This window comes from Oculina patagonica, chromosome 2 (genome assembly GCF_052425735.1).
Source record: "Oculina patagonica isolate OP01 chromosome 2, crgOcupat, whole genome shotgun sequence".
Classification (NCBI taxonomy): domain Eukaryota; kingdom Metazoa; phylum Cnidaria; class Anthozoa; order Scleractinia; family Oculinidae; genus Oculina; species Oculina patagonica.
Genome location: NC_135759.1, coordinates 1519080 through 1543643, shown reverse-complemented (window position 1 = coordinate 1543643; position 24564 = coordinate 1519080). Strand labels below are relative to the sequence as shown.

At 39.0% G+C, this 24564-nt stretch overlaps 2 protein-coding genes across 2 annotated transcripts in view; one reads left to right on the top strand and one right to left on the bottom strand.

Annotated features, from left to right (window-relative positions):
• LOC144642525 (uncharacterized) overlaps nt 1-24564 on the bottom strand; it is a 51802-nt gene that overhangs the window by 5775 nt on the left and 21463 nt on the right. The window contains exons 12-23 of the mRNA XM_078501495.1: nt 23724-23795; nt 23053-23124; nt 20966-21037; nt 16183-16254; nt 15112-15183; nt 14508-14579; nt 13682-13753; nt 12675-12746; nt 12320-12394; nt 11658-11836; nt 10637-10783; nt 7447-8976 (exon numbers count right to left, since the gene is read on the bottom strand). Coding sequence (XP_078357621.1) covers nt 7447-8976; nt 10637-10783; nt 11658-11836; nt 12320-12394; nt 12675-12746; nt 13682-13753; nt 14508-14579; nt 15112-15183; nt 16183-16254; nt 20966-21037; nt 23053-23124; nt 23724-23795 — 2507 coding nt within the window. The remainder of the gene's footprint in view (nt 1-7446; nt 8977-10636; nt 10784-11657; nt 11837-12319; nt 12395-12674; nt 12747-13681; nt 13754-14507; nt 14580-15111; nt 15184-16182; nt 16255-20965; nt 21038-23052; nt 23125-23723; nt 23796-24564) is intronic.
• LOC144642524 (chymotrypsinogen A-like) lies at nt 417-3805 on the top strand. Its single transcript, XM_078501494.1, is given in 6 exon segments — nt 417-523; nt 1423-1578; nt 1918-2004; nt 2298-2496; nt 3168-3243; nt 3245-3805. Coding segments are annotated over 6 exon segments (1035 nt in total). The 5' UTR covers nt 417-468; the 3' UTR covers nt 3707-3805.

Genomic DNA, 24564 nt, shown 5'->3' with positions numbered 1-24564 from the left:
TGGGTGTACAAATAATTGTTCAACATAGTTATATCGAGAAGCACAGAAAAATAACACCAAATATATAAGTCTTAACTTAACTTAACTTCCGGACAAAATGTAGACATAAGGAATATATTTCTGCAATCAAAACAATTTTTCAGCCATAAGATCCTTTGTTTCAGCTTATCCATGGGAGCATTTAGAAAACTTTGGATGAGATAACAAGCTAAAATCAATTGTGCTGTTCTATCCCTTTAATGTTTTAACAGTTGTGTGCGGAGGTGCTAGCAGTAAATGGGCGCATTATTTTTTAAAAGGCGATAATGGCTCACTCCATTTACGAAATTAAACAAACTAAATGGCTCTTAAGTATATACAAATACCATTAAATAGACTTTATTAATACAAGTTCAGTGGAATAACTATATAAAACCACCACTGTTTCTGTTTTTACGCATTTTCAGTTTGGATAAATCCAAAACAAAGATGAATGTTGTGGCCATTTTGTTGCTATCTGCGTTGACATACTCCGCTGCAAATGGTTTGTACATTGTGAGGTGTATTCATGTACTAGATGCCTTTTGTAACTATCATTTTTAAGCTTCTACAAGTAACCAAATTCATTTCAAATCTTCGGGTCACCAGCTAGTTTATCACTGAATTGTTTTCCTTCAAAAAGAGCGGCTGAGAAGATATAAAATCTTCTGGAAAAGAAGACACGTTTGAAAGCGAGTGATAACATTAAATTGAAATGAAATGCCGAGAAAAGTTTCCAACTCGTAGCTTGGCATAATTTTCGCACCTCTAATAGCTTCTAATCTCTATTAGCTCACCTCTAAGCTGTTACCTTTTCAAAACGCCAAAAAAGTGTTGACATTTTACGTAGAATCTTTTCTCACAGATTGTCTCGATTTATTTTTAAAGGAATATGGCACGGATTTTACCAGATTATTGAAAAGTTAAATTTATATTTGTTTCAAAGGAACCCTAAAAATAATAGCCCATTTTTATTAAAAAATGCTTTACTAGAACACTTAAACTGTCACACATCTTGGCTGCGGTGGGTCGGTGGAACGGTTGCGTGTTGGCACGTTTCGCTTTTCCGCGCGTCTTCTTCGTGGCGTGCTTCTCACAAATAAGGTTATGTATTCCTTTAGATGTTCAAAGATAATGTTTGTTTAGGGTTTAGCTCCCTACCCTTAATTTCAGAACAGATTAGACCAAATATCTGCGAAATCCCCGTGACATATTACTTTTTATTAACAGTTGAAATAAACCGCCTCTTGGAAATAACTAGCTTCGAACTCCAGAGTTTGTTGTGTATATATGCGTATATATATGAACCTTGTACTATTCACTGACGATATCAAAATTCTTCATCTGCCCGCTGACTTTGCCCAATATATATTTTTTTTAACTTTCCGATGTTTTTTTTTCTAGATTGCAGCGTCATGACAGAGGATGGACAGTGTTGTCATTTTCCGTTTTTGTTCGCTGGTTATCAATTTCATTCATGTACCACTTATGGATGGTATCGGGAATGGTGTAGCCTGACTGATAATTATGACCGAGACGGACAATGGGGAAACTGTGCGGGTATAATGCGAGCATTATGCTGATTTTTCTCAGTGTTTAGTTGTTTAGTTGAGGTGTTAAACAACCTGTTTCAATTAGTCAAATTCATTTCGTTTTAAATTATTGAAATTGTTTCTAAGAAAAACTTCATGTTCATGTCTACTCTGCTCTGCTCTGCTCTACTCTACTTCACTGTTCTTCTCTACTCTATTTGGAAGAACCATGCAAGTTATAGGTGATGGAATCTATTCAGTCATTTTAATACCAGTTGATGTTTAAACGTCATAAACTGTTCACTGATTCTTAGTTCGATTAGAGTTCGATTAGGGTGATTGTGCAACATAATTATTTATTTTTTAGACAATCCGCCAACAACTGCTCCTCCAGTAGTGACAACCCCCGCTCCTCCACCGCCGCCAACTACTTCAGGTGGTGTATCATCTTCAGGTAAACTGATAAAACACATTTATAAGTAAAACATCCCTTTAAGTAAAACAATATTTGGACCGCAAAGCAATTAATCTTTCCAAGAACGCCGAAGGATCGATCACAAGCACTGCTTATCACTTTTTTGTCACCAATCTTGGCAGAAGCTTATAGGCTTAAAAGATCGGGCGAGAATTGAATTTGAACTGTGATTTAGCATCAGAATTGTAACACTCATTTATACGGTTTTTTAGCACACAAAATTTGTTAAAATGTATTCGCCATGACAATTTTATCTTCCTCACTGTTATAAGGTGGCAATTGTGGCTCCAAGCCCGTAAGTTCACGTATCGTGGGTGGTGACCAGGCCCAAAAAGACAGCTGGCCGTGGCAGGCTGTGCTGGCCAGTCCTGGAGGATCGCAGTTCTGTGGTGGATCGCTGATACACGAACAATGGGTGGTGACTGCTTCCCATTGTGTTGAAGGCTCTGATGCAAGCCAGATTGTTGTAAGGTTGGTAAATTGCCTAGATGGTGACAGGAAAGCTTAGGCAGTAGTTGCCAGAATGCAAAATCACTTGAATCACTTTACCTACGCTTAATCGATACTCCCGTTTTTCAGGGAAATGAGGTAGTTGTAAGGCGCAGTGTTTTGATAGCTTGTGGTTTGGATTTAGTAGAAACTGGTTTGAATCTGCCCGAGTTTCTTGTATTGTGTTCTTAGGTAAAATAGTTGACTTCCACCGTACCTCTCTTCACCAAGCAGTAAATATTGACATAAATGAATTGCTGGGACGTGACACAAATGACAATTATCTCATACAGGAAGGGGAAAAGCAACACTCTTCAAGTGCCTACAATAATAACCCATCTGGCTATCTTTCCTCTTGGTTAAAATACGCAAAAAATAATTAAACGTAGGCAGAAGGGTTAAAAATATTTTCTCTAGAGGACTGAACTAGATTTCCACCATAGAAAAAGATGATAAGGAACGTCTAGTTCTTCTTCATAATCCTCCGGGATTGAACTATGCCTACTACTGGTTGTTTTAAACGGACAAGATGTTACTTACGTTTTTTCTTTCGAATTCGTCTGATGATGATTATGCTATACACCCTTAATTATTTGAACATCACAAGTGTGAGATGCTGTGGTTTAAATAAAATTGTGTTTACTTTACTGTAGGATGGGGGCCTACAAAATAACCGACATTGCACAAGAACTGCAGGTTGAAAAGATCATAAAGCATGAGAGCTACCACAGACTCTGTGTCCCTCTCGCACGACATCGCGCTCCTAAAACTGAAGACCAAAGCAAACCTTGGCGTAGGTGTCGGGCTAGTGTGCCTTCCAGACGTGAACTTCGCCCTGGTACAAGGCAAGAGATGCTACATTACAGGTTGGGGAACATTATCATCCGGGGGATCCCAACCAGACTACCTTCAGGAGGCGTCCGTACCAATCGTTTCCCAAGGCAAATGTAAAGAGGCCTACGGAGAATCGAACATACACGACTCCATGATCTGCGCTGGTTTGGATGCGGGAGGGGTGGATGCCTGTCAAGGTGACAGTGGGGGTCCCATGGTGTGCGAGTTCAATGGCAAGTGGTACCTCGAGGGAGCTACTAGCTGGGGTCACGGGTGCGCTGCAGCGGGCAAGTACGGCGTCTATGCCAAGGTTCGCTACCTGAAAACTTGGGTGCAGAATAAGATGAGCAGCAACTAAGGAGAATCTCACATTCATGTTAGATTAGTAACAACGCTGTTGTGAAGAAAAGTAAATGTAGAAATGTGAAGTAGAATAATAAAAACAGCAAGAGCATTATTTCTGTGTGTGTTCAAGAACTTTTATCTTCTAATATTGGATACTAATTTTAGTAAATTCCCAACCACGGCTGTTGTGCTTCTTGCTTCCCGATTACTCCAGCTTCGGTTCACGACTGGAAGTTGCGTGCGTTTCGCCCTCTGGTGAGCACTGTGTGTCACATTCTCCTTTGTTACTCTGGGACAAAACAAACAAAATTAGGCTAAGCCTATTCAGTATAATTTACCGTCCTTTGTTTAAGAACGCTTATCAAAGAGGGAAAGGAAAGCTTTTAAGCCAGCTAGATAAATAATCACACACGAAGCGACAATTTTCAGACTTAAAGTGTATGACACAGTTTTTTTTGCCTCTCGGCGGGGTGCGTGGGCTCCCGCGTCCCGCGGCCGTCCTTCCGGGGTCCGTCTTCTCTGCGCGCCCCCCCCCGCGCCTCCCGCCTCCTCCCTTCCGCGCTGGGCCCCCTCCTCGTCCCGCCTCTCCCTTTGCTGGCTTCCTCCCCTCTCCTGTCCCTCCTCCCCTGCTCCCCCCTCCGCTCTTCCCCCCGCCTCCCCCCGTGGGGGCTGGGTCCCCCCCCCTCCCCGCCGCGGGTCCCGTCCGCTCTGCCCGCTTCCCAACACCACCAGCAGCTAGGGTGAATTAAATGCGAAGATCAATCTCTTTCCCTCCGTCCGTGTAGCTACTGACACTTTCATTTGGCCTTTATTTCAATGGGACCGGGTATTGTCGGAGTTGCGAGCTGGAGTTGCCAGTTGTTTTTATTCATTATTATCTATAAGAAATATATATTTTAAACGGGAGGGAGTGAAGGTGGGCCTTCAGTGCTTTAAAAAGGGAGTCCCGTAATGTAATTTTACAGTTCAAAAAACTTTGTTGTAGTTGTTTTAAAAGAGAGTTCATTTTTGGGCAAAAGACGGGACCCCGTGTTTTCCACACACCCCGGGTCCCCGAAACTCCCGTGCCCTGGGACTCCGGCCATTGTTATCCACGTGCGACATCTTTTATTGTCAGTTACATCTAATTCCAAACTGAAAGTAGATGTATTGTGACCCAGCAGTTATTCGCCGGAGTATTTCTTTTTTTCGAGAAACAGTATGAAGATTGCGAGCAAGAATTTCGAGTATGAGCGGAAGTAAAAAGAAGAACTGAAAAGTGAAAATGGAACTTTTCCCCGCCACATAACTCTAACAGTATTTTTATGCCCATTTTATACAACCTTGTACGTCTTCTCGCTTTTGTTTTAATGTCAAGGTGATGCTTTATTTGCTATTTTGTCATTTCTGTCGTGAAATTTGGCTCCCTGTGGAGTTGCATGTTACTTCGGACGTTATTTGCTCGCATTTCTCGGGAGTGGAGGCAGAATCATTGGACTTTGGATATTCATGATGCCTCACTTTCAGTGTTTTACCTCAACGATTCATGATTCAATTTTTTATTATTTTCATCCAGTTTTCAAAATACCTTTTTACCAGTTCCACTTATACAATATTAGTGGAAATTCAGTCGTGTTTTACTGGAAATCCGGGAGTCTGATTGGTTCTCCCATTGTTTTCTATTTGACAATCAGATAGAACACGATCGTATGCGGGTTGCTCTTTTACAGGGAAAATTATTAAAAGTACCGCAATCTTTTAGAGTCTCGACGACAACAATTAGACTACTTGCCTTCGTTTTCCATGAGCGATAGTCATCTTTGCTGCGCTTCGTTGACTATTGGCTTTTAGTATAAATCTACTAGCTTTCTATCACGAATGCTGTTCTCTGATTGGCTATACGCTACTCACTATCTATTCTGTTTTAGAATATAGCCGCTGTATACGCGCGATGGAATTCTACCCTTTTTTGGCCACAATCTGAAGACAGAACACCGCTCTTTTGTTCTTTTTAAATCGAAATTAGAGGCGAATTTCAAAAACTTGCTGCGAAACGAACGCATTAAATTTTTTCATTTGAATGAAATTGAAGTAGGCTTAACCAAACTTGAATGCGTAAATGTTTCAACTGGAATTGTCGGCTTTGTGAGAATCTTTTGGTAGTTGGAGAAAGGACTATAAATGGAAAATATGAGTGAAATGGTATCTTGGCTTATTCATAAAAAAAAAAAACGCCAAAGAAAAGAATAAACTGAACTTTCACTTTACCGATGTTGCGTGCGTTTGTAAATGCCGTAAGCGGCGGCGAGTCTTGTAAGTTCTGTGCTCCTTTTAATGCTATATTCTAAACCCACTAGAAGATGGTTTTCCTATGTCCTATAAGAAAATAATGCACTTTTGAGGTCTAGAAAAGCAGCTGAATGCCCTCGCCGTTATTTTCTTATAGAACATGGAAAACCATCTTCTAGTAGGTAAGTAGAAAGTGAGTAGCCAAACAGCGTGCGGTTGGCAACAAAATGGCGGCCGCTTCTTCGCCAACAAACGATGGGTGTTGCCATGACAAAAATAAGGTTGCAACCTTAAAAAAAAGGGCTTTTTTGTACATCCCTTCTAAATACCTAACTGCATGCAAAATTTGAAGGGGGGGTCAAATATTTTCAGCATGATTTTCCACTTTGCTTCATTCTTACAGAGAATTGCTATTAAGAGCAATAGTGCTCCTTCCCCCCCCCCCCGCCCTCCCCCCCCCTCCCCCGGGCCGCGGCTTCCCGCGCGCCGGGCGGGGCGGGGGGAACGGGCCTCCGGTGTCGCCCGTCGCGGGCTTCCTGGTCTCTATGGGGGCTCCGGGCTGTGCGGTCCCTTGGGGTGTGGGTTTTCTGCGCGTGTGGTGGCTCGGTCTCTTTCCTGTCCGCTGTGTCAATCGTCGTTTTGGGCTCCTTCTGCAAAGGATGCGAAAATTTTTCATGCATCCGGACGTGTCGGATTCTTCACAAATCTCCTCTTAAACGGTAAGAAAAGGATTTGAAATTAGAGTTACACTTTTAAAAGTGGGCAATTTTATAATTTAATAACATTCAGAGATGCGTTTCACTGAGACATTTTGTGGAAATAAATTTAAGAATGGTTCGCAATCCAACACAATTTTATCGTCTCCATCGAGGAGCAGTTAAACAAGAGCTAAACAGATTGAAAGCGAAGGTTTGTTCCTAGCGGGCGACTCTAATTTCTAATCGTTCACGTTCTCTAATTTTAACAATCTTGACTTCCAAAGGGCCCTTGTACGTCAGTACATCTTTCAATATTCAATTTGCAATTTAAAAACTTGGCTTTCTCCTTCAGTTTCGAGCAAATACGGTTTCAATAAATCGTGAATGAATATCAAAGGCAATCACAGAAGTCAATGCAATGTGGTGCCGTTGTCAGTTATCCACGTGTGGCGAGACCTATTTATATCATTATTTAATAAAAAAAAGAGCCTGTCTTGTTGTTAAGTTTTTAACGTCTAGTAGATTTCTACTAAACAATTAGATTATTTGCTCTCGATTTCTATGCTTAATAGTTTATTCAGGCTTCGCCTTCGTCAACTATTACGCGTTAGAAATCTCGAGCTCATAATCTAATTGTTAAATAGAAAACTCGGGCTTGTAGTCCTATTGTTAGGTAGAACATGAGGTTCAACTTAAAAAAAGTTGTTGTTACAAAATGTGTCCAAATATTATTAAAAAGTCGATAAGAATATTAAAAAACAAAGGACTTTCAAAAGTTACAACATACCTGCAATCATACCCGTCACCAACAAGTTTACAGAAATCAAGATCACTGTAATCCCAATTCCTTCTACTTCCGTCTGTATCCCGGAAGTGATGTTATCCTCCGGTATCTTCAGTAGTATGCCGACATTCATGTTCGCGGAGATTGCCAAGAGGGACGCCAGTTGAAGCCAGTGCTCAAAACGATCGCTGATTGGCTGGTATGAAGCAAACAGCACTGTGTACAATCCTGACATGATGGCTGCCACTCCAAGGCTAGTCCGGCTTTCTCCACCAACCAGGACGATCACTGACGTCAGAACGATCTTTCGTACGAGCTCCAGGACCTCCCAAAACCAACAACTGCTGGAATAGTTTTCGTACAGGAAGCTCAGACCAACTGCAATCTCATTGTTGTCGTTGTCTTGGGTTTCTTTTGGATGATTCTTCCACAATAAAAGCAGTGTTACTAATGGGAAACCCACCACGAAGGATAGCATAATGAAGGCAAGAACGGCGAACTTGCTGTATGTATCGGTGAAACATTCCACTGAATAGTCAGATCTAACGTAGGACTGGCACGACTTCTCCTGGATGTCAACGCAAATCTTGTGACATGAAGCGGGTAGCAGTTGAAATACTTGAGCAGATGTGGTCGGGAATACAGTGAACATCAGAAGGAAAACGTATTGAAAACACGTTGCCTTTGCTTCAGAGACTAGTGTCTTTGATTCCTGAGCGGTAAGAGACTTTCGTTTGGTAAGGTAAAGCCTTTTGACATGGTAATAAATGACTGCCACAACAACAGAGGTAAACACCACAGCTACCGATGTCGCGAACGACGTGTAGATGTTCACGTTAACTGTGTTTGAGAAGCAGTTCACAGGGGCAATTTGAAACAAATTAAGCTGAAGAAACTTGGCATAGGTTCCGAGTTGCAGCAGAGCTTTTGGCCATTGTACGTATGAAAACGCGTCAAATGTTGATGACGTTACTTGGTAGAAACTGATGAAGATCTTTAATCTTGCAACAACAATGTCCGTCAAAGACCTTCCCGATGTACCACGCATCTTCTTACCAAACATCAGAGGTAGAATAACCAGTAGGAGAAATACAACTGCAAGGCATATTTGTCCGATCAACCATTTGACAGAGGGGCATTCTTGACAAGTGGATATCATCCTGTAGTATCCCTTACTGCAAACAGCACAAAGCGGTCCTTCATAACCATGGGAACAAGCAGATTCCATTCCACCCTTGCATGCGGATGCTACTGGACAAGCGTATACTTCTGGAAAAGAACGATTGAATCTCGTTAACTCCTTGTCATAGTCAGTGCTCTGGATTCGGAGATCTTCTTTAAATTTCCTGTATAGTTGTTCACTTCCTTGCGACTCCCATTTCCAGTAAAACCCACTCTTGAGGTCAACACTTTCGTTTTGACAAATAAGGCCATCCGAATAACATTGGAAACATGGACCAAAACGATCAAGGCGGTAGAAGTTGTCTTGACATGGGCAGGCTCTAAACATAGCAAATTTGTTGTGGTGAGTCCCTGCCAAACGGAAAAGAGAATCAGTGCTGTTAAACAAAATATTGGTAAGGTTACTTATTGCAACCTGAATATACTTTAAAGCAGTCTGTTTGTTTGGTTATTGTTTGGTCCAGTGGCGGATCCACTTTGAAGTGCCCCCCTCCCCTTATTTTTTCGGAAAGAGCGCATTTTCTTTGAAGTGCCGGAATACTCTTCGCAGAATTCAATATTCATACTCAAGCAACCCCCCCCCCCCCCTTCCCCCTTAGCTGAAGGTCTGGATCCGCCACTGTGTTAGCACTTTCGTTCCTTAGTTTATCTGATTATTTGTTCCGTGGAGCAATCTTTCTTGAATGAGTACGAACAAGGTAGTTTGAAGGAAGATGGTAAATTCTTCTCTTTTATCGTCGCTTAGTACTTTGAAGTACTTTATTTAGATACGTTTAGTTAATATTCGTATTTATGTTTAACCTTCCTATTGGGTTCGTTGCTACGCGCATCCGCCTAACATGGCCGCCATTATAGGGCCGTAGCCAGGATATTGCATGGGTGGGTGCGAGCGCCAGAGGTGTGAGTGTCTCGGAGGTCCGGGGGTCCAAGGAAATTTAAGTCGTTTATGTCTACATTTTCTGTATTCTAAGAATCGTTTTAACCCTCACTCTTCGATAAGGAGGACTGTTGTGTTTCGTGGGTGGGTGCGGACGCAGCCATCGCACTCCCCTGCCTACGACCCTGGCTAATATATACGATCAAGTATTGTAGTCTCATAATCGCAATTAACTGATTTTGCCAATTCTTTATTTGGATTTCTATCAATACCACTAGCTTTAAAGTTAAGTTGCAGTATGCTTATTAACCGTACCCAAATTCGAAAGTAGCCAAACAGAAGCGCGATCTACTGTCCCGATATCCTACGATATCAAATCACTGACCTGATATGCCACGATATCATGGCCAGTTTCAAGTATAGTGTTACCTCGTAATTTAGGTTTAGCTGGTGTTTTCCGGTCGTAAAAGTAGTAAATACTTTCCCGCCAAAACTAAACTTGAGCGTGTTCGCCGATTGCGTGATGTTTGTCGACGAGTACTGAAACATTCAGACTGAAACAATGGGTTCGGAGTTCCCAAAATTTTCCTCGCCTTAATTTTGATTTTGAAAATTTAGAGAATTAACTCAACATATAAATATATTTTTTTCATTCATCACATTTTAGGCTAGCCTCCCACGCAGTCGTGTAACACGTTCGCCTCTAAGAATGACTGGGTGGGAGGTTAATTTTGGGCCGTTTGGTGACTCGTTCAATTCTTCTCGCTGGCTACACGATAGGACGACTGACAGCCTCATTACCGTAACTACTAAAATATCAGCGACATTTTTGGCTGAATTTGGGTACGGTAAATACCTAATTGTACCTTTTTAGTACGCTACGGCGACATATCAGGCTCGTTTGGTCTCGCCATGGGTGTTTTGGCTCGACTGCGTCTCGCCAAAATACGCACCATGGCTCGAGCAACCTCGCCTGATATGCCGCCCAAGTGTACCAAAAAGGTACAATTAAGAATAAACATCCGGATGTACCCTGCACTAAGCGATTTGCTCCTTTCCATTTTTTGAATGCCTTTTGCTGGAAAGTAACGTTGGAAACCACGGGTGCTGCTGTTAATACCCGATTTTTTTTACCTTGTGGACAAGATGTACATTCAGTAATGGCCTTTCCGGGAGCCTTATCTGGATGAACATATCTTCCTGGTGGACACTCTTTACACAACAAATTGCCAAATCTGGTGGCACTTCCTGTATAACCCATCTCGTCTTGGTAGAAGCCCCCTAGTACAGAATTAAACAGATTGTCGAAATTTTAAACATTATATACAAGCAACAATCTCAGTGATTGATAAATACTTCAGTTAAATATAAAATTAACTGTTGCTGAATTTTGGCACCTTACGTTATGTAGAAAACGTGCGACTCTTCAACATTTAAACCATCTTTTTCGTGGTCCAATTATGTAACAAGAATGAAATATAACAAACCTCAGTGTCTGTGTACTGCATTTTGATTGGAAAAAACAATCTGGGGCCTGTTATATTACAGACTTGCGCCAATTTATCGACATTTTCTGGTTACAAAAAACCATTCCCACACTTTCGGAGCAAGAAGTGGTTTGTATGGGCAAATGAAGACCATTTTTACAACAACATTTACTTATGGATTTTTAGAAGGATGAGCTATTTTAAAAAAACTGTCCATGACTAAAGCCTAGACAGTGGCGCCTCCAATAACTTGTGATTTATTTTAAAAAAAGGTACCTTTAGCATGTAACTAAGGACCACAACTGGTGCGCCAGATGTGAGGCCAAAGGTAAAATGTTATTCCTCGTATCTCTAACGGCCAAATAAATTAGCACTTATTAGAGTGTTTTTCATCGCTGCATTCTTTAGTGAATTAATGTTACTGTGCAACTCCATCACAAAAGTTGACTAACCAAAAAAAAACTCAATTAATAGCATTTCTGCATTAAATTCTTAATATTTTTGGTAACAAAATCGCTCGTCTCCGTTTGCAAAAAAAATGCAGATTAAAGTCACCATTTTTATGTTGCCCTGATGAAGTTTAAACCTCAATATGTCTATCCGTTTGTTTCATGAGATCACGCAAAAATCAATGTCTAGCTTCCTGGAGAATCTGAACGATTACAGACCTGGTGGACATCGAATGCAGGAAAAGGCGAAAAAGCCCGTATAAGTTCCTGTTGGACACAAAGTGCACTCTGCATGATCTCCAAAATACGGACACATGAATCCAGTTATCATTAACGCCACAAAGCTAAAAGTGTTGTCGTCTTTAAATGTTACTTTGAATGGTTCACCCGATGGAAACCTGCAAATCAGAGAACAGCGAGTAAATTCACTAAAAATAAAATGTTGTTGCATTTTGACAGAAAAACACCATTTTCAATAATTATTTGGCATACAGTGTAGCTATGGTGGAACCTCCCGCGGCGCAAACGTAGTTCATATTTGATATTTTTTTTAAAAGAGAGCTTGTCAGAAGAGAAAAGGCATCTGTGCCTAGTTACTCTGAAAATGGTTGTTATCTAGTATTAGTTAGTATTAGATACAACAAATTGTTGCGTTTGATGCACGTTTCCTATTTTTGGTACCATGCGATTTCTGAGTGAGTGAGTGAGTGAGTGACTTTTTAAAACTCGGGTTGCAAGCAGTACATGCTAATATGCTGTGAACGCAATTGTTCATTCGTCTTTCACTTGGGTGCCGATTGAAATTATTTAAGGCGTATTGATTAACATTATTTTTGTGCTTGTGCCTGTACTTTGTAATTCTCCCATTTTAGTTTACTTACAACAGGAAGCTTGTGTTAATCGGTGTCCACTGATAGGTAGGTGGAATGATATCCAATGAGCATCCAAGAAAATTTCTGAAAAATACATGCTCCTAATATCTAAAAACTTTGAAAAGAAACATTGTAAAGCCTGAAATCTTCACGGGTTGTAAAAGACAGACGTACACAATACAACCACCCAACTTCGCAACAAAGCTACACAGGAAGACAGAACACGACATAGACTGACAAATACAAAACAAAAACAATATTGCAAGTACACAATCAAACTACATACTACAATTTCCTGATTCGACAATCAACTTAAGAACAATATTTAGTTTAAATTGTTAGAAGAAAAAGGAAGATAATTTACACGCTCTGCAAAGATGGAGTGCCGTGAAATGCTCGGTTATTTATCACACGTAGTGGATTATTCGCTGCATCCCTACAAGTAAATGAGAGAACCGGTTTAATTATAATTATGTCGCCGTCGGCATTGTTTGAAGGGAAAGGGAGTATAAAGTAAGGACCTCAGAGTATTGAGTAAACGTATTCAGAGAAAAGTGTTCCGACAGCCTATGACTAACATTGTAGATGAACTGGTGAATTTTTGTTTGATAGATAGATAAGCCTTTATCTAAATAGGGTTACTCCATCAGCTTTACAATAAAAACTGTTATCCTTAGAGGCCCTAGTAAAAAGTAAAAATTAAAAAGTCGCTAAAAGTCTTACAGTGTACCTAAAATGGAAGTTAAAAAGATTAAAATGTATAAGAGATACTAAGATATAAGCTAAAATTATGTTACATTTGTATAAAATCGAAAAATTTAAAAATTACATATTATTTTGATAAGAGTTATAAATTTGGCAACCGGAGTAATAAAAAGACTTTTTCGCAGCTTCTGTCCGTATTTTAGGCAAATGCAATAAATCAGCCTGCCTTGTTTGTCTTAGTGCTACATCTCTATTAAAAGTAAAATAATTCTTAAAAAATTGGGGCTTTTCCATCAATACACCTACGAACTAAATTATAAACATGTCTCTGGCGTCTTGTCTCTGTCGTCTCATAGGCAACATTCTTTAAGGCCTCATCACTGTTATGATGTTTTACGATCAGCCGTGCAGCCCTCCTGTGCAGTTTTTCTATGAGATCAGAATTGACCTTCCCGCAGCAGTTCCACACCGTGTCACAGTAGTCAAGTACTGGGATAATAAATGACTTGTAGATGATATTTGCAGTGTTTGTGGTGACATCGCACCTTATATTTGTTCCTCTTGCTTATGACAGTTAACGGAACCAACCATTACTAATTTTATGAAATGAATGAAATGAATGTTTAACATGAAACGCTATCATGCTAACAAAAATATGATTCTTACAGGTAGACAAGACTCTTAAGTCCTTCTAATGTATAGGCATTGATTGCCAACAGTTGATTGTCAAATAATCCTCTGGTAAATAAAAAAGAGAGAGAGATAAAATTAAAGTTGCCCGTCAGTGTATCCGATTGAAGTGAGCTTTTTATCTAAATAATTCACGGGGTAATTAATAACATAGATGTCACCATTACTGACTCCTGATTAGTTAAAACAGAGGGAATTTGACATTAATTGTGTTCGTCGAGAACAAAAAAAAGGATTGGTGTTTAGGCCAGCATAAACATAATTACCGTCCAGGAAAAAAGGATCTTTCCTTAGAATAGGCCAATTTTATGATATTAAACTCTAATTCAGCCCCGATGCTCGTGGAAAAAAGTTTCCAATAGAGGTTGAACGAGGAATGCATGTGTATAATTTGTTATACTTTTTCAAAGTCGTTCGCTTCTTTCGTTTCTGGTTTGGTCGGAGTACTCACTTTCGCGCTTCGCGCTCTGGGAGCTTGACTTGTAGGCAAGTCTAATAATTTCCGTGCTTTATTTTCCCAGGCCTTGGTTCCAAGTTACAATACAAATACATATATCGATATCGTAATTAATTTATTAACTCGTTTTTCATTAATTGGAAGATTTTAAAAGTTTGTGCAAGTATGAACGGGCTCTTAATATTGGATCGAGTGCTCCTTAACAGAGCAATAAGCTAGACAGGAATGCTAAGTGTATAAAAAACACAGTAATTTTTTTAACCCAGGATAAAGTTTGAGAGAAGAGATCAAGCAGAACAATTTGCACCAGTATTGCCTGGGTTATTTAAGACGTTACTTCCTTACAAGTATTGAAGCTTTGAAAGATTTTTAAATGCCTGGTCCTCGATGTAACTGATCTTATTGGATCCCAATTGTCTACGAGATAACAACAACCATAGCAAATGGAAAATTTTCAATTTGTTTAATACTTTGTAATTATACGTCAACTTGATAAGAACCAAATCAACCTTAAAACTAAATTACATTTATTGTGCTTTTCAGTAACACGCGCGAACTCTGAAGTTCAAAAACCAACTAACGATTACGTTTTTCGCTGCCGTTAATAATAATTATAGCGACAACCAACAAACCTTGTAAAACAGAAACAAAGAAAATGGATCGAAATCTAGCAATCGCAATCGAGTGTTTATATTTTTTGTTAGCTTTAGGGTGTATTGTGAAGTTGACCTGTGAGTATTGTGTTTACTTCTTGAGTTATTTATATTTAATTGTTACTTTCCATTTCAGTTTTTTTGCCCGTTGTAGGAAGAAACCAAACTTGAAAACCAAAACAAATCTTTTTCTTCGCATGATAGTAAAAAAAGTCACATGCATAACTAAAATCGTTAAATGAGGTATCCTTGAATAACCGTAGAAGGTTACAGAGTCAGCTTTGCAATTAACTTACAGTAATGTGAGGCTTGTTAAGTTAACAAATAATCCTTGACCGACAAAAGTTAGCTTGTTTTGATCCAGACGCCTTAGAAGAAAATTTGATAAAAAGGTTCTCTTTTTGTATTTTTGAACTTAATAACCAATAACAACGACTTAATTTAAAAAAAAATTAGCTAAGAATATATTTAAAAAATATATTTAAAAATTAACTAACTAAAGCTAAATAAATAAACAAAATAATGTACTGTTCTGTTTCAATAAAGGTTTAAACCTTGACTAATACAAATAAGAAATAACATTCACCAGATTCTTAGGGGCCATTCGCACTTGCGGACAAGTTTGGTAACAATTGATAGATTTCATCATTAATGTGACAATTGTTGCAGAAAACAAGTGTAAATACGTTTTTTGAGGCGCAAAACTTGTCCAATAATACATAACAACGAAGAAGCAGTTGTCTTATGATCGGTCCTCGTAGCACGCGCGATACATTTTGTCATTGTAAGTGAAAACAATCGCAAAAACGTGCGAACAACTTGTTTGGACTGGGACCAAGTTTGTCCAAACGGACAAAATTTCAAAGGGGCAGTTGTCCTGCCTCTAGGCAGGACATTGTATGACAATCTTCATTCCCATGCCCCTTGTGATGTCAGAATACAATACGTTGTTGACTGGCTATTGTGTTTGGCCCGGATTGCACCGAAAAGCAACACACACTCGAAAATTGTTGCGGCAGTACGTGCCGTGTGGTGGCTGACGTTTCTCTATATAAACAAGCCTTCAGTCCGATCTCGGAGACCGGAATTCTCTTATTAACTGGCACGTGTCCTCCTGACTAAAAAGGTGCAAAGTGCGACAAACCAGTCAAGGACATCAGCGAAATATGAGCGATTAAAAAAATAACAAAATCTATTTAAAAGTGATAACAAATTTAAACAAGGAGAGAGCGTGAGAGAATCGGAATACAGGACACAACAAGCAGTAATTTGCGATTTTTTTGTTCCCATTATGATGCAAACGTTATTGGAAAAGGTATTATCTACTCAGCGACAATACAAGTCTATTAGTCAAAAAAGGAATTTACAGTGTTTGCAGGCTCCAAAGATTCTGAAAGGCTCCTTTGTGAATCATCGATATTTCGTTTTCTTCCAAGTTCCTGGCAAGGATATTAAAATTAGATCATCATCATCATCATCATCATCATCATCATCATCATCATCATCATCATCATCACTTTGTTTACCCTCGGATTTGAAGAGTAGCTTATACAGCTAACATCTCCGAGCATTTCACAGTTAGCACAATACAACGGGCAAAGACCAGACCACAACACCGGGAACTCAATGCCCTACTCTTTACGATAAGCGTGTGGGTTCTTTTACGTCCCCTGCTTACCATAACACTGAAGATGCAGGAGACGGGGCCTACGGTTAGATTGTATCATTATTTTATTCACAGCTTATGAAAACCAAAGGCAAAACAAGAACAATAGAAGACGACAACTTCTTTAAATTAAGAAAAGATAAACTATAATATCAAATAGCAGAATTATTGTTTAGTTTAAATCACGAGTAATCAATTCAAAATATAAGATACATAATGTCAGATATACCTTGGTACATAGTTTGGTTGCCATGTTGCATACATATCATTTTCCCTTTATTAGAAAGATTAGAAAGATATGCTACTATAAACATTTTTCGAATCTAACATGCAACCAGAGAACAGCAGGTACAAAATAAATCTTGTTATAAAGCCGTGAGTGTTTTACTGGAAGATAGACCACGCGTAAAATTCAAACGAAACTGAATCCCGGGCTGTAGTGGCATGTTTTCCAAATCCTTGCTAGCGAAGGCATTTGGCATTCTCGCATTTGCACTGTTGTTTGTAAAAAGCTGCCATAGCCGGTTGAAAATGGCGATCATTTGATTCATGAAGTTCACTGAAGCTGAGTTAAAATGTCGAGGAGCAGGAAAATGCTAACACGTGGAAGAGAACTTCATATGGCTTTAAATTATTTAAATAGCTTCTTGTAAGTGAAGATGCGGGACAAAACTTCGAGAAACTCCAGCCACCGAACTGCAAGAGCTTGTAATCAAAAATAAGAAAAGCGGTAAGATTGAACAGAAACGGACCAAACAACGGCAAATTTAGGCGAATTATTATCAGTGACAGTTAGCGAGGAAGGCCAATAATTAGTTTTTGAGATACATTATACATTTTGTTTAATTAATAATTGGTTCATGCTTTAGCGTGCGCTATCGAGTTATGGTGCACGCGGGAAGTTTTTAGAGCGCGAAAGAAGAGCAAATGCCTCTGTTGATTCTGAGGTTAGTTTTCGCTGAATTTAAAAATGTTTACTCCCGAGCGGTAGCAAATCAAAACAAAACATGCAGAGAGCATATTCGTTTTTTTTGCTTAGTTTTTAATATTTTCTGGAGCGATTTCATTCGCGGTTCCCTTGAACAAGGGCCGTAATGAAAATAAGCGTTTTCCTTTTGAAAACGGTGGCTAAATGTCATTCGCTGAATCACAAGAGCTGTTGACGCCGAGTGAAACAGCTTCGCTTAAAATGAACCATACTCAAGAAAGGTTCAGCATATTTAATGTACACTGCAGAGAATCAAGAAAAGTAATAAAATCATAAATTAAGCACAAATATGCAACAAAACTAAACACATTTAAATCGATTTCGCCTTCCCGGACAATTCCCGATAAATGCTTTGAAAAGTCTTGAAAGAAACTTTGCCGCTCGCAGGGTGTTATCCTATTTCTCTGGCTCAAAAACACTCTTTGACTGAAAAGCAGTTTTACAAGCTATTCACACTTGTATTGAACAAATTAATAATCTCTGCAATGATTCCCAGCAAAATGTTATTCTGATAAACAGTGCCAAACTGAATGAAATGCGTAGTGGCTACGTATGGCACAATATTGTGATAATTAATTTGTCCGTTTTTAGTCAAAAAATCTCAGAGCAAATAGTGCTCTGTTTTTAGCGAAAAGTGACGGATAAACAAGGCAATTTAACTCTTAGAGTGAGTCTATAAGAACCGGTTTACCGCAATGGCGTGAAAATCATTGCGAAATGCACAAACAACGGCAAACTACGGACGGTAAACTACAACTCAATTTTGTTGAGAAAGAAATAAATACTCGCCTTTTGAAGAACTTTGAGGCCTGTAATTCCACTGCTATTTTGTCCTTTCAAATTTACAACGGTTGGTGAACAGCAACTTCGATTTTGGAGAGCAAACCTTTCATGTGTTCGTTAGACCGAAGCTGCAAAATGATTTCGGGCCGTGAGCGGTCCGTACGCGGGGTCCGGATGGGAAAATCCGGACCGCTGGAGCGTGTGCAATAGACCCTTCCACGGTTTCTGCCGCCATCTTGGTTGTGGGGGCAAACACGGGAAAATTTACAGTAAATGTATGGGGAAAATGAAGAATCTAATTAACAATAAGGCAGCAAGCTCGAGATTTCTATCGGCTGATAGTTGGCGAGGGGCGAAGCCCCGAGTCAACTATCAAAGTCGATAGAGCAAGCCGTCTATTTGTTTTAGCATAACCCAGCTGCTGGTCTATTAAATTGAGAATATCGCTAGAATTGATTTTTTGACGATTTTGATTAATAAAACAAAGCATAAACTGAGCGCGTGCTCCGAGAGTTGTTTATCAATCATTACCGTACCCAGATTCGCAAGTAGCCAATCAGAAGCGCGATCTACTGTCCTGATATCCTACGATATCAAGTCACTGACCTGATATGCCACCATATCACGGTCACTTTGAAGTAAAGTAGTGTTACCGAGCGATGAATTGAAAAAAGGTTTCACCAATAAAACAGAACCTCGTAATTTAAATTTAGCTGGTGTAAAACGATGGTAAAAGGAGAAAAACTTTCCCGCCAAAACTAAACTTGAGCGTGCTCGCCAATTGCGCGATGTTTTGCCGACGAGTACTGAAACATTCAGACTGAAACAGTGGAGTTGGAATTTCCACATTTGGTCGTTTGGTCTCGCCATGGGTATTTTAGCTCGACTGCGTCTCGCCAAAATACGAACCATGGCTCGACCAAACTCGCCTGATATGCCGCCGAAGCGTACCAAAAAGGTACGATTAGGTATAATTATTATTTAACAAATGCGCACACCGCCCATATATGGTCAAAGTGCTGACGTTATCTGTCATCTGTACATAACTGATATCCTACGATATACGTAGGTTGCGAAGATTCGTCCAAAGTCTTGTTACGCGCTGCACAATTACACTTTTTCTATCTGCAAAATGTGTTTCGTTGACATTTTGTTGAATAATAAAACAATTATCCTGCGAAATCTTGCGGAATATCGTCTGATTTTAGCCAACTCGGCCTACGGTGTCGTCGGCTAAGTATCAGGCGATATTCCGCGATAATTGTTAAATAGACGGCATCTGTGTAGCCAATCACATTGCGCGTTTGCTAATAGACGGCAGCTGGATTATGCTAATGTCGAATAATTAACGGAAAATTCTAATTCCGAAATATTTTTGAATTACAAACTCAAGATACTGGGTAAACGGGTTTATTGATCAAATTTGGGGAATGTAGTCTTGCAAAGAAAGCCGCAAACATTTTTTCTTTTTCATTTTTACATACATTTGTCTGAAATCCGAGCCGCCATTTGCGCGGAAAAATATAAGCATTTGTATTTTAAAAAAAAAACTAAAAATGCGATTTCTCGCTTCCCAGCGTAGCTGTGTCCTTCAAATTTTATCAAAAATCCTTTGCTATGTATCTTTATCTTGTAATTCATAGGAATTGCAGAATTATAATTTTCTTTATGTTATTGAGCATAGAACTTCTCGCTGTTCCCATACATTTACTGTAAATTTTGCCGTGCTTCCCCCCAACCAAGATGGCGGCAGAACCCGTAGAAGGGTCTATTAGCTAATCAGGTTCAAGGATTGAGGATTCCGGACCGCTAGATTCTTGAGAAAAAATGAATCTTATTTTTTCGTGGTAAAAACAGTATTTTACTAATTTGCTGCGCTAACTTGAAAAATCTGGTTTTTACTCTGGTTTTTACTGGCGCCGCCGTGTATAACCCTCCATGTATCCTATATAGTGTCTACTCAAACTCAACGAGAGCAGTTCAATTAATCCCAAATTGAAGAATGAAGATGAAGTATTCAACATGACACGAGCATGGGACAAAGAAAAATTCTGAGTCCCCGAAGGGGAATCGAACCCATGGCCTCCCAGATACCGGTTGGGAGGCCATGGGTTCGATTCCCGTCGGGGACTCAGAATTTTTCTGTCCCATGCTCGTGTCATGTTGAATACTTCATCTTTATTATTTATTACCGAGCTTAAAATTTACCATCTTTAATCCCAAATTGTACTCCCTAGGAGTGCCTTTCCTAAGTTGACACATGTCTTGCAAAGATTTCCCAGTTAAACCGAAGGCATCCGAAGATCTTCGAAGTTGATTAAAGCCTTCGATGGCTTTTGAAATCTACCCGATGTAGTCTGAAGACCAACTGAGAAGTTTTGAAGCTTACCGTACCGAATGGTCATGACTCATAGTACGGAAATCCTCGTTATTTTGTTGAGTATACTATGAATAAGAAAAAGCACGACCTTAATCATGAATTGTAGTCGAGGTCATGCGATTTCCTATCATTTCTAAGATTAACGCTAAATAACTAGAAGAGAACAGAAGGAGCGACACTGTACAGCGGTGAGAATTCCAAGACTATAATCCACTCCAGGAAACACTTGATTCCTGTATTCCTTGTTTTTTTTTTCTATTTTGGTTGTCCCTTTTCTACGGCAAGAGTCGCAGGACTAATTTTATTTGTAAATTAAGTTATGGGCGTACTTACAATTCTTCAAGATTGATAACATTTTTAAAGGCTCCATTTTCTATAGTTCTTACTTTTCCTTTCATCATGATCCTACGTTGACAAAAAATATATTTTGGAGAGAGCGATATTTTTTCATTGTTTAGTGTAATTTAACCTTTCCTTAATAATTTGCTGGGGAACACCACTAAACAGAAATAATTACTTTCAACTTCTCTGATCATTTATATTGCTATCGCTTTCGTTTCGTTACTGCGTTGTTTGTGTTATCGGTATTGGTACCGTTATCGCCGTCGTTTTCGTTTGTAGTAGTAGAAAGTGCACCATTCAAGCCTTGTTTTAGATTCCCTATATACCAAGTTGGAATTCGGCTCACCAATTTTGATTTCCCTTCCTTTCATCGTCTCATCTCTCTAGCTTGTCGCGGGGATTCTTAAAAAGGACCAAGTAATGACTGTTTAAGCTGATGCATCGGTTTACTTTGCCTTGATGGAATAAGTTTTGTAAAAATTAAATATGAATAACAGTTAAGTTCTGATGTTGCGAGCCCTTTTTTACAGGTTCACAATTCGATTATCACTTCTTAATCATTTGGACATCGATGACAATCAAGTTTTGAATATTGAAATCAAAGAAGGAATCTTGTTCAAGAGTAGAAGGGATACCCTTGATAAATTCAATTTCTAGTATTGTCACTAATAACTCGCTGTAAGCAGGTTCCACTGGGAATAACACGAAACAATTCTCTCTGCAGGTAGGAGGGTTGCCTTTTGAGCCTAGCTTGTCTTACCCGAGCCGGTCATTACTGCAACCATGCAAGTAAACGGATGCGCCAGGTGAAACTGCTGACATTTTTCTGAAAAAAATCGACTTAGCTTGAAATGGAGCAAAATGGGAATTAGTATGCTTACTGCTCATGTATCAGTTTGCATGCTATCTTCCCTGGAAAAATCCTTTTGGCATACAGGACAGGACCAACCCAGGTCAACTCTATGAACGATTAACGCGAACAATCTACCTCTACAATGTTTCACAATTAAATAGGTCTTAACCAACATATTTCTATTGTTTTAATCCACCACAATTCTGTTGTTTAATGTATCTTGTTTTGGATATCCGCGGACAATCACTCCGAAATCAACGCAGAATACAAGAAACGAACATCTTAGAGCTGGTTGAGTATGTGCTACTTTTTCCTAACAATGATGTAGCCAAACCTCATGCACTAAATGCCTATCTAGAGGACCTTGCAGAGCTGGGAGTTAATAAGCATTTGATTAAAAATAAGAAATCTCTAAGTGATAAATTACAAAAAGAAGCCTATCGTGACAAACAGGAAGAGGGAGACAACGGGGCTGACGACGGTATCTCGACTGACAGTAATGAAGAGGAGGAAACATCTTTTGAGGAGGCTACTGGAGCTGAGGAATCTAAACAAGGCGAAAAAGAGACTGACAGCGACGGCGATAAAACAAGGGTTAAACGGTGCACTATCTACTACTGTTTCTGTTGGTATTGTTAACAATATCGTCATCGTCATCGTTTTTATTGTTGCTGTTAAAATTATCGTAATCCTGGTTATTGTCATTGTCACTGTCGCTGTTGTTAAATTCTTATTAAAACTAAGTTGAATAAACACACAAGATAATAATTTGAATAACTCCTTTATAAGTCCGATTGGGACGGCACAGATCTCATTTATAGTTAGTTTCCATAAAATCGAGCCAACACCTACATATTAAGTTTTTCTACTAATTGTTTTATTCTGGTATTTCTGCTATTTTTTTACTATAATCTTTTTTTGTACATATATGTTTAAGAATTATTTGTTCTGTAATCTATCGCGTTAAGTGTGTAAAATGTAAAATGTAAAATGCCTCTTTTCTGACCTTATATTTACTTTAAATTAATAAATGGTGGGCACCCAACTAGTTTAGCTTTTTAGTTATTTTGGGTGACTAGCAACTGTATGTATTTTTAATTTATTTATTGTTTAAGTTGTTACATGTAATTTTACAGCTCAAATAAACCTTTTTGTTTCTTTATTAACACTTCAAAATAATACAGAAGGTTAAACGCTTTCAATAAAGGAAAAGTTTTTCTCATACAAGTATATAAGGCTTTTCAGCCCATGGAATACGTCCTTGGTAACTTCTTGCAGTACGATGCCGGTCAACCCTCTTGAAGGAAGACAGCAATTAGTTAACCAGGTCAAATAGATAATATTTTTCAGAGTTAAATATCTAATTTGAAATGTTAATGATGGGTATCTTTAACTTAAATCGCTTCCAAGCTAAAATGCAGCTGGTATATGCTAAACAAAGAAAAATAAAACATTCCCACTTACTCGATCAATCGCGTAAGATGGCTCTTTTGTAGTAAATAATAAAGATGGTAGATTTTAAGCTCGGTGATAAATAGTGAAGAAATTATTCTAGTACATGACACGAGCGTGGGACAAAGAAAAAACCTGAGTCCCCGACGGGAATCGAACCCATGGCCTCCCAGATACCGGTTGGGCGCTCTAACCAACTGAGCTACGTGAGACTCGCTGTGAGCTAGGCCATTTACTAGGTTGATAAGTGACACGCGTCCTGCATACTGCTAGGATCAGCAATGTCGAAATCATCAAATTTGTAGTAAATAATAAAGATGGTATCTTTTGTATCAAGAAATTAGACATTGATTGATTTTGACAACTTATTTGTTAGCCTTGTTACGACACAGACTTAGTATAGTTATAACAAAACAGACAGAAAGAAAATATATTTTTTCATACAGCGTTTCAAGGCTTTTCTGCCCTTGGAATGCGTCCTTAGCAATTTCTTGCAGTGGGTTATAATTCAATTGCCTGGACAGAAAAGACAAATGTAGTTTACCAAACTTAAGTTTAAATCCCACTTTATTATGCAAATACATATTGATGGAATTCGATAGTTTACGAAGACGACTATTTTAAACAACCAATAGACCATATTCACCGTAGAAGCCATGATGGCTTCCTATTATCATACAAATTAACCACACGTTTCTGAGGCAGACACAATTTAACATTAAGAGATTTTTGCAAGCTTCTTTGTCTACTGATGACAGTAGACAAAGGCAGTTTATGTTTATAGTATGTTAAATTTGGGGGTTTTTTGTGCAGAATACACTTTTGTGATGGTTTTGTGGAGAATTGTGGGCCAATCCTCTAAAGCGCTATGGTGTAATAAAATTAATATTAATATCAATTAATATTAATAAATAAATTAATTAATTAATTAGTTAGTTAATTATCTTCGTGAGTGGGGTACAGGGTGGGGAACATCTGACCGTGCCCGCAAGGTAAAACGTGAACTGTATCTACGTCAGTTTTTTATGAAGAACACAAAGACTATGTATTCGTGTCAGAAAACCCTATGCCCTCCTTGTGGTACTAATCTTCCTAAAACAGGGATCTTTGAACTAAACGCGTGCGCAGAATTGTGTCTACGTTGCCTGCTACAAATTAATTTAATAGACTATGAGTCGCCACAGCGGTTATGGCAGTGTAAATGTGTGTCTAAAAAGAATGCAATCTAACCTAACATGCATTAAGGTACAACACAAGAAATGTGTTCGCTCTTTTGACGTCAAAA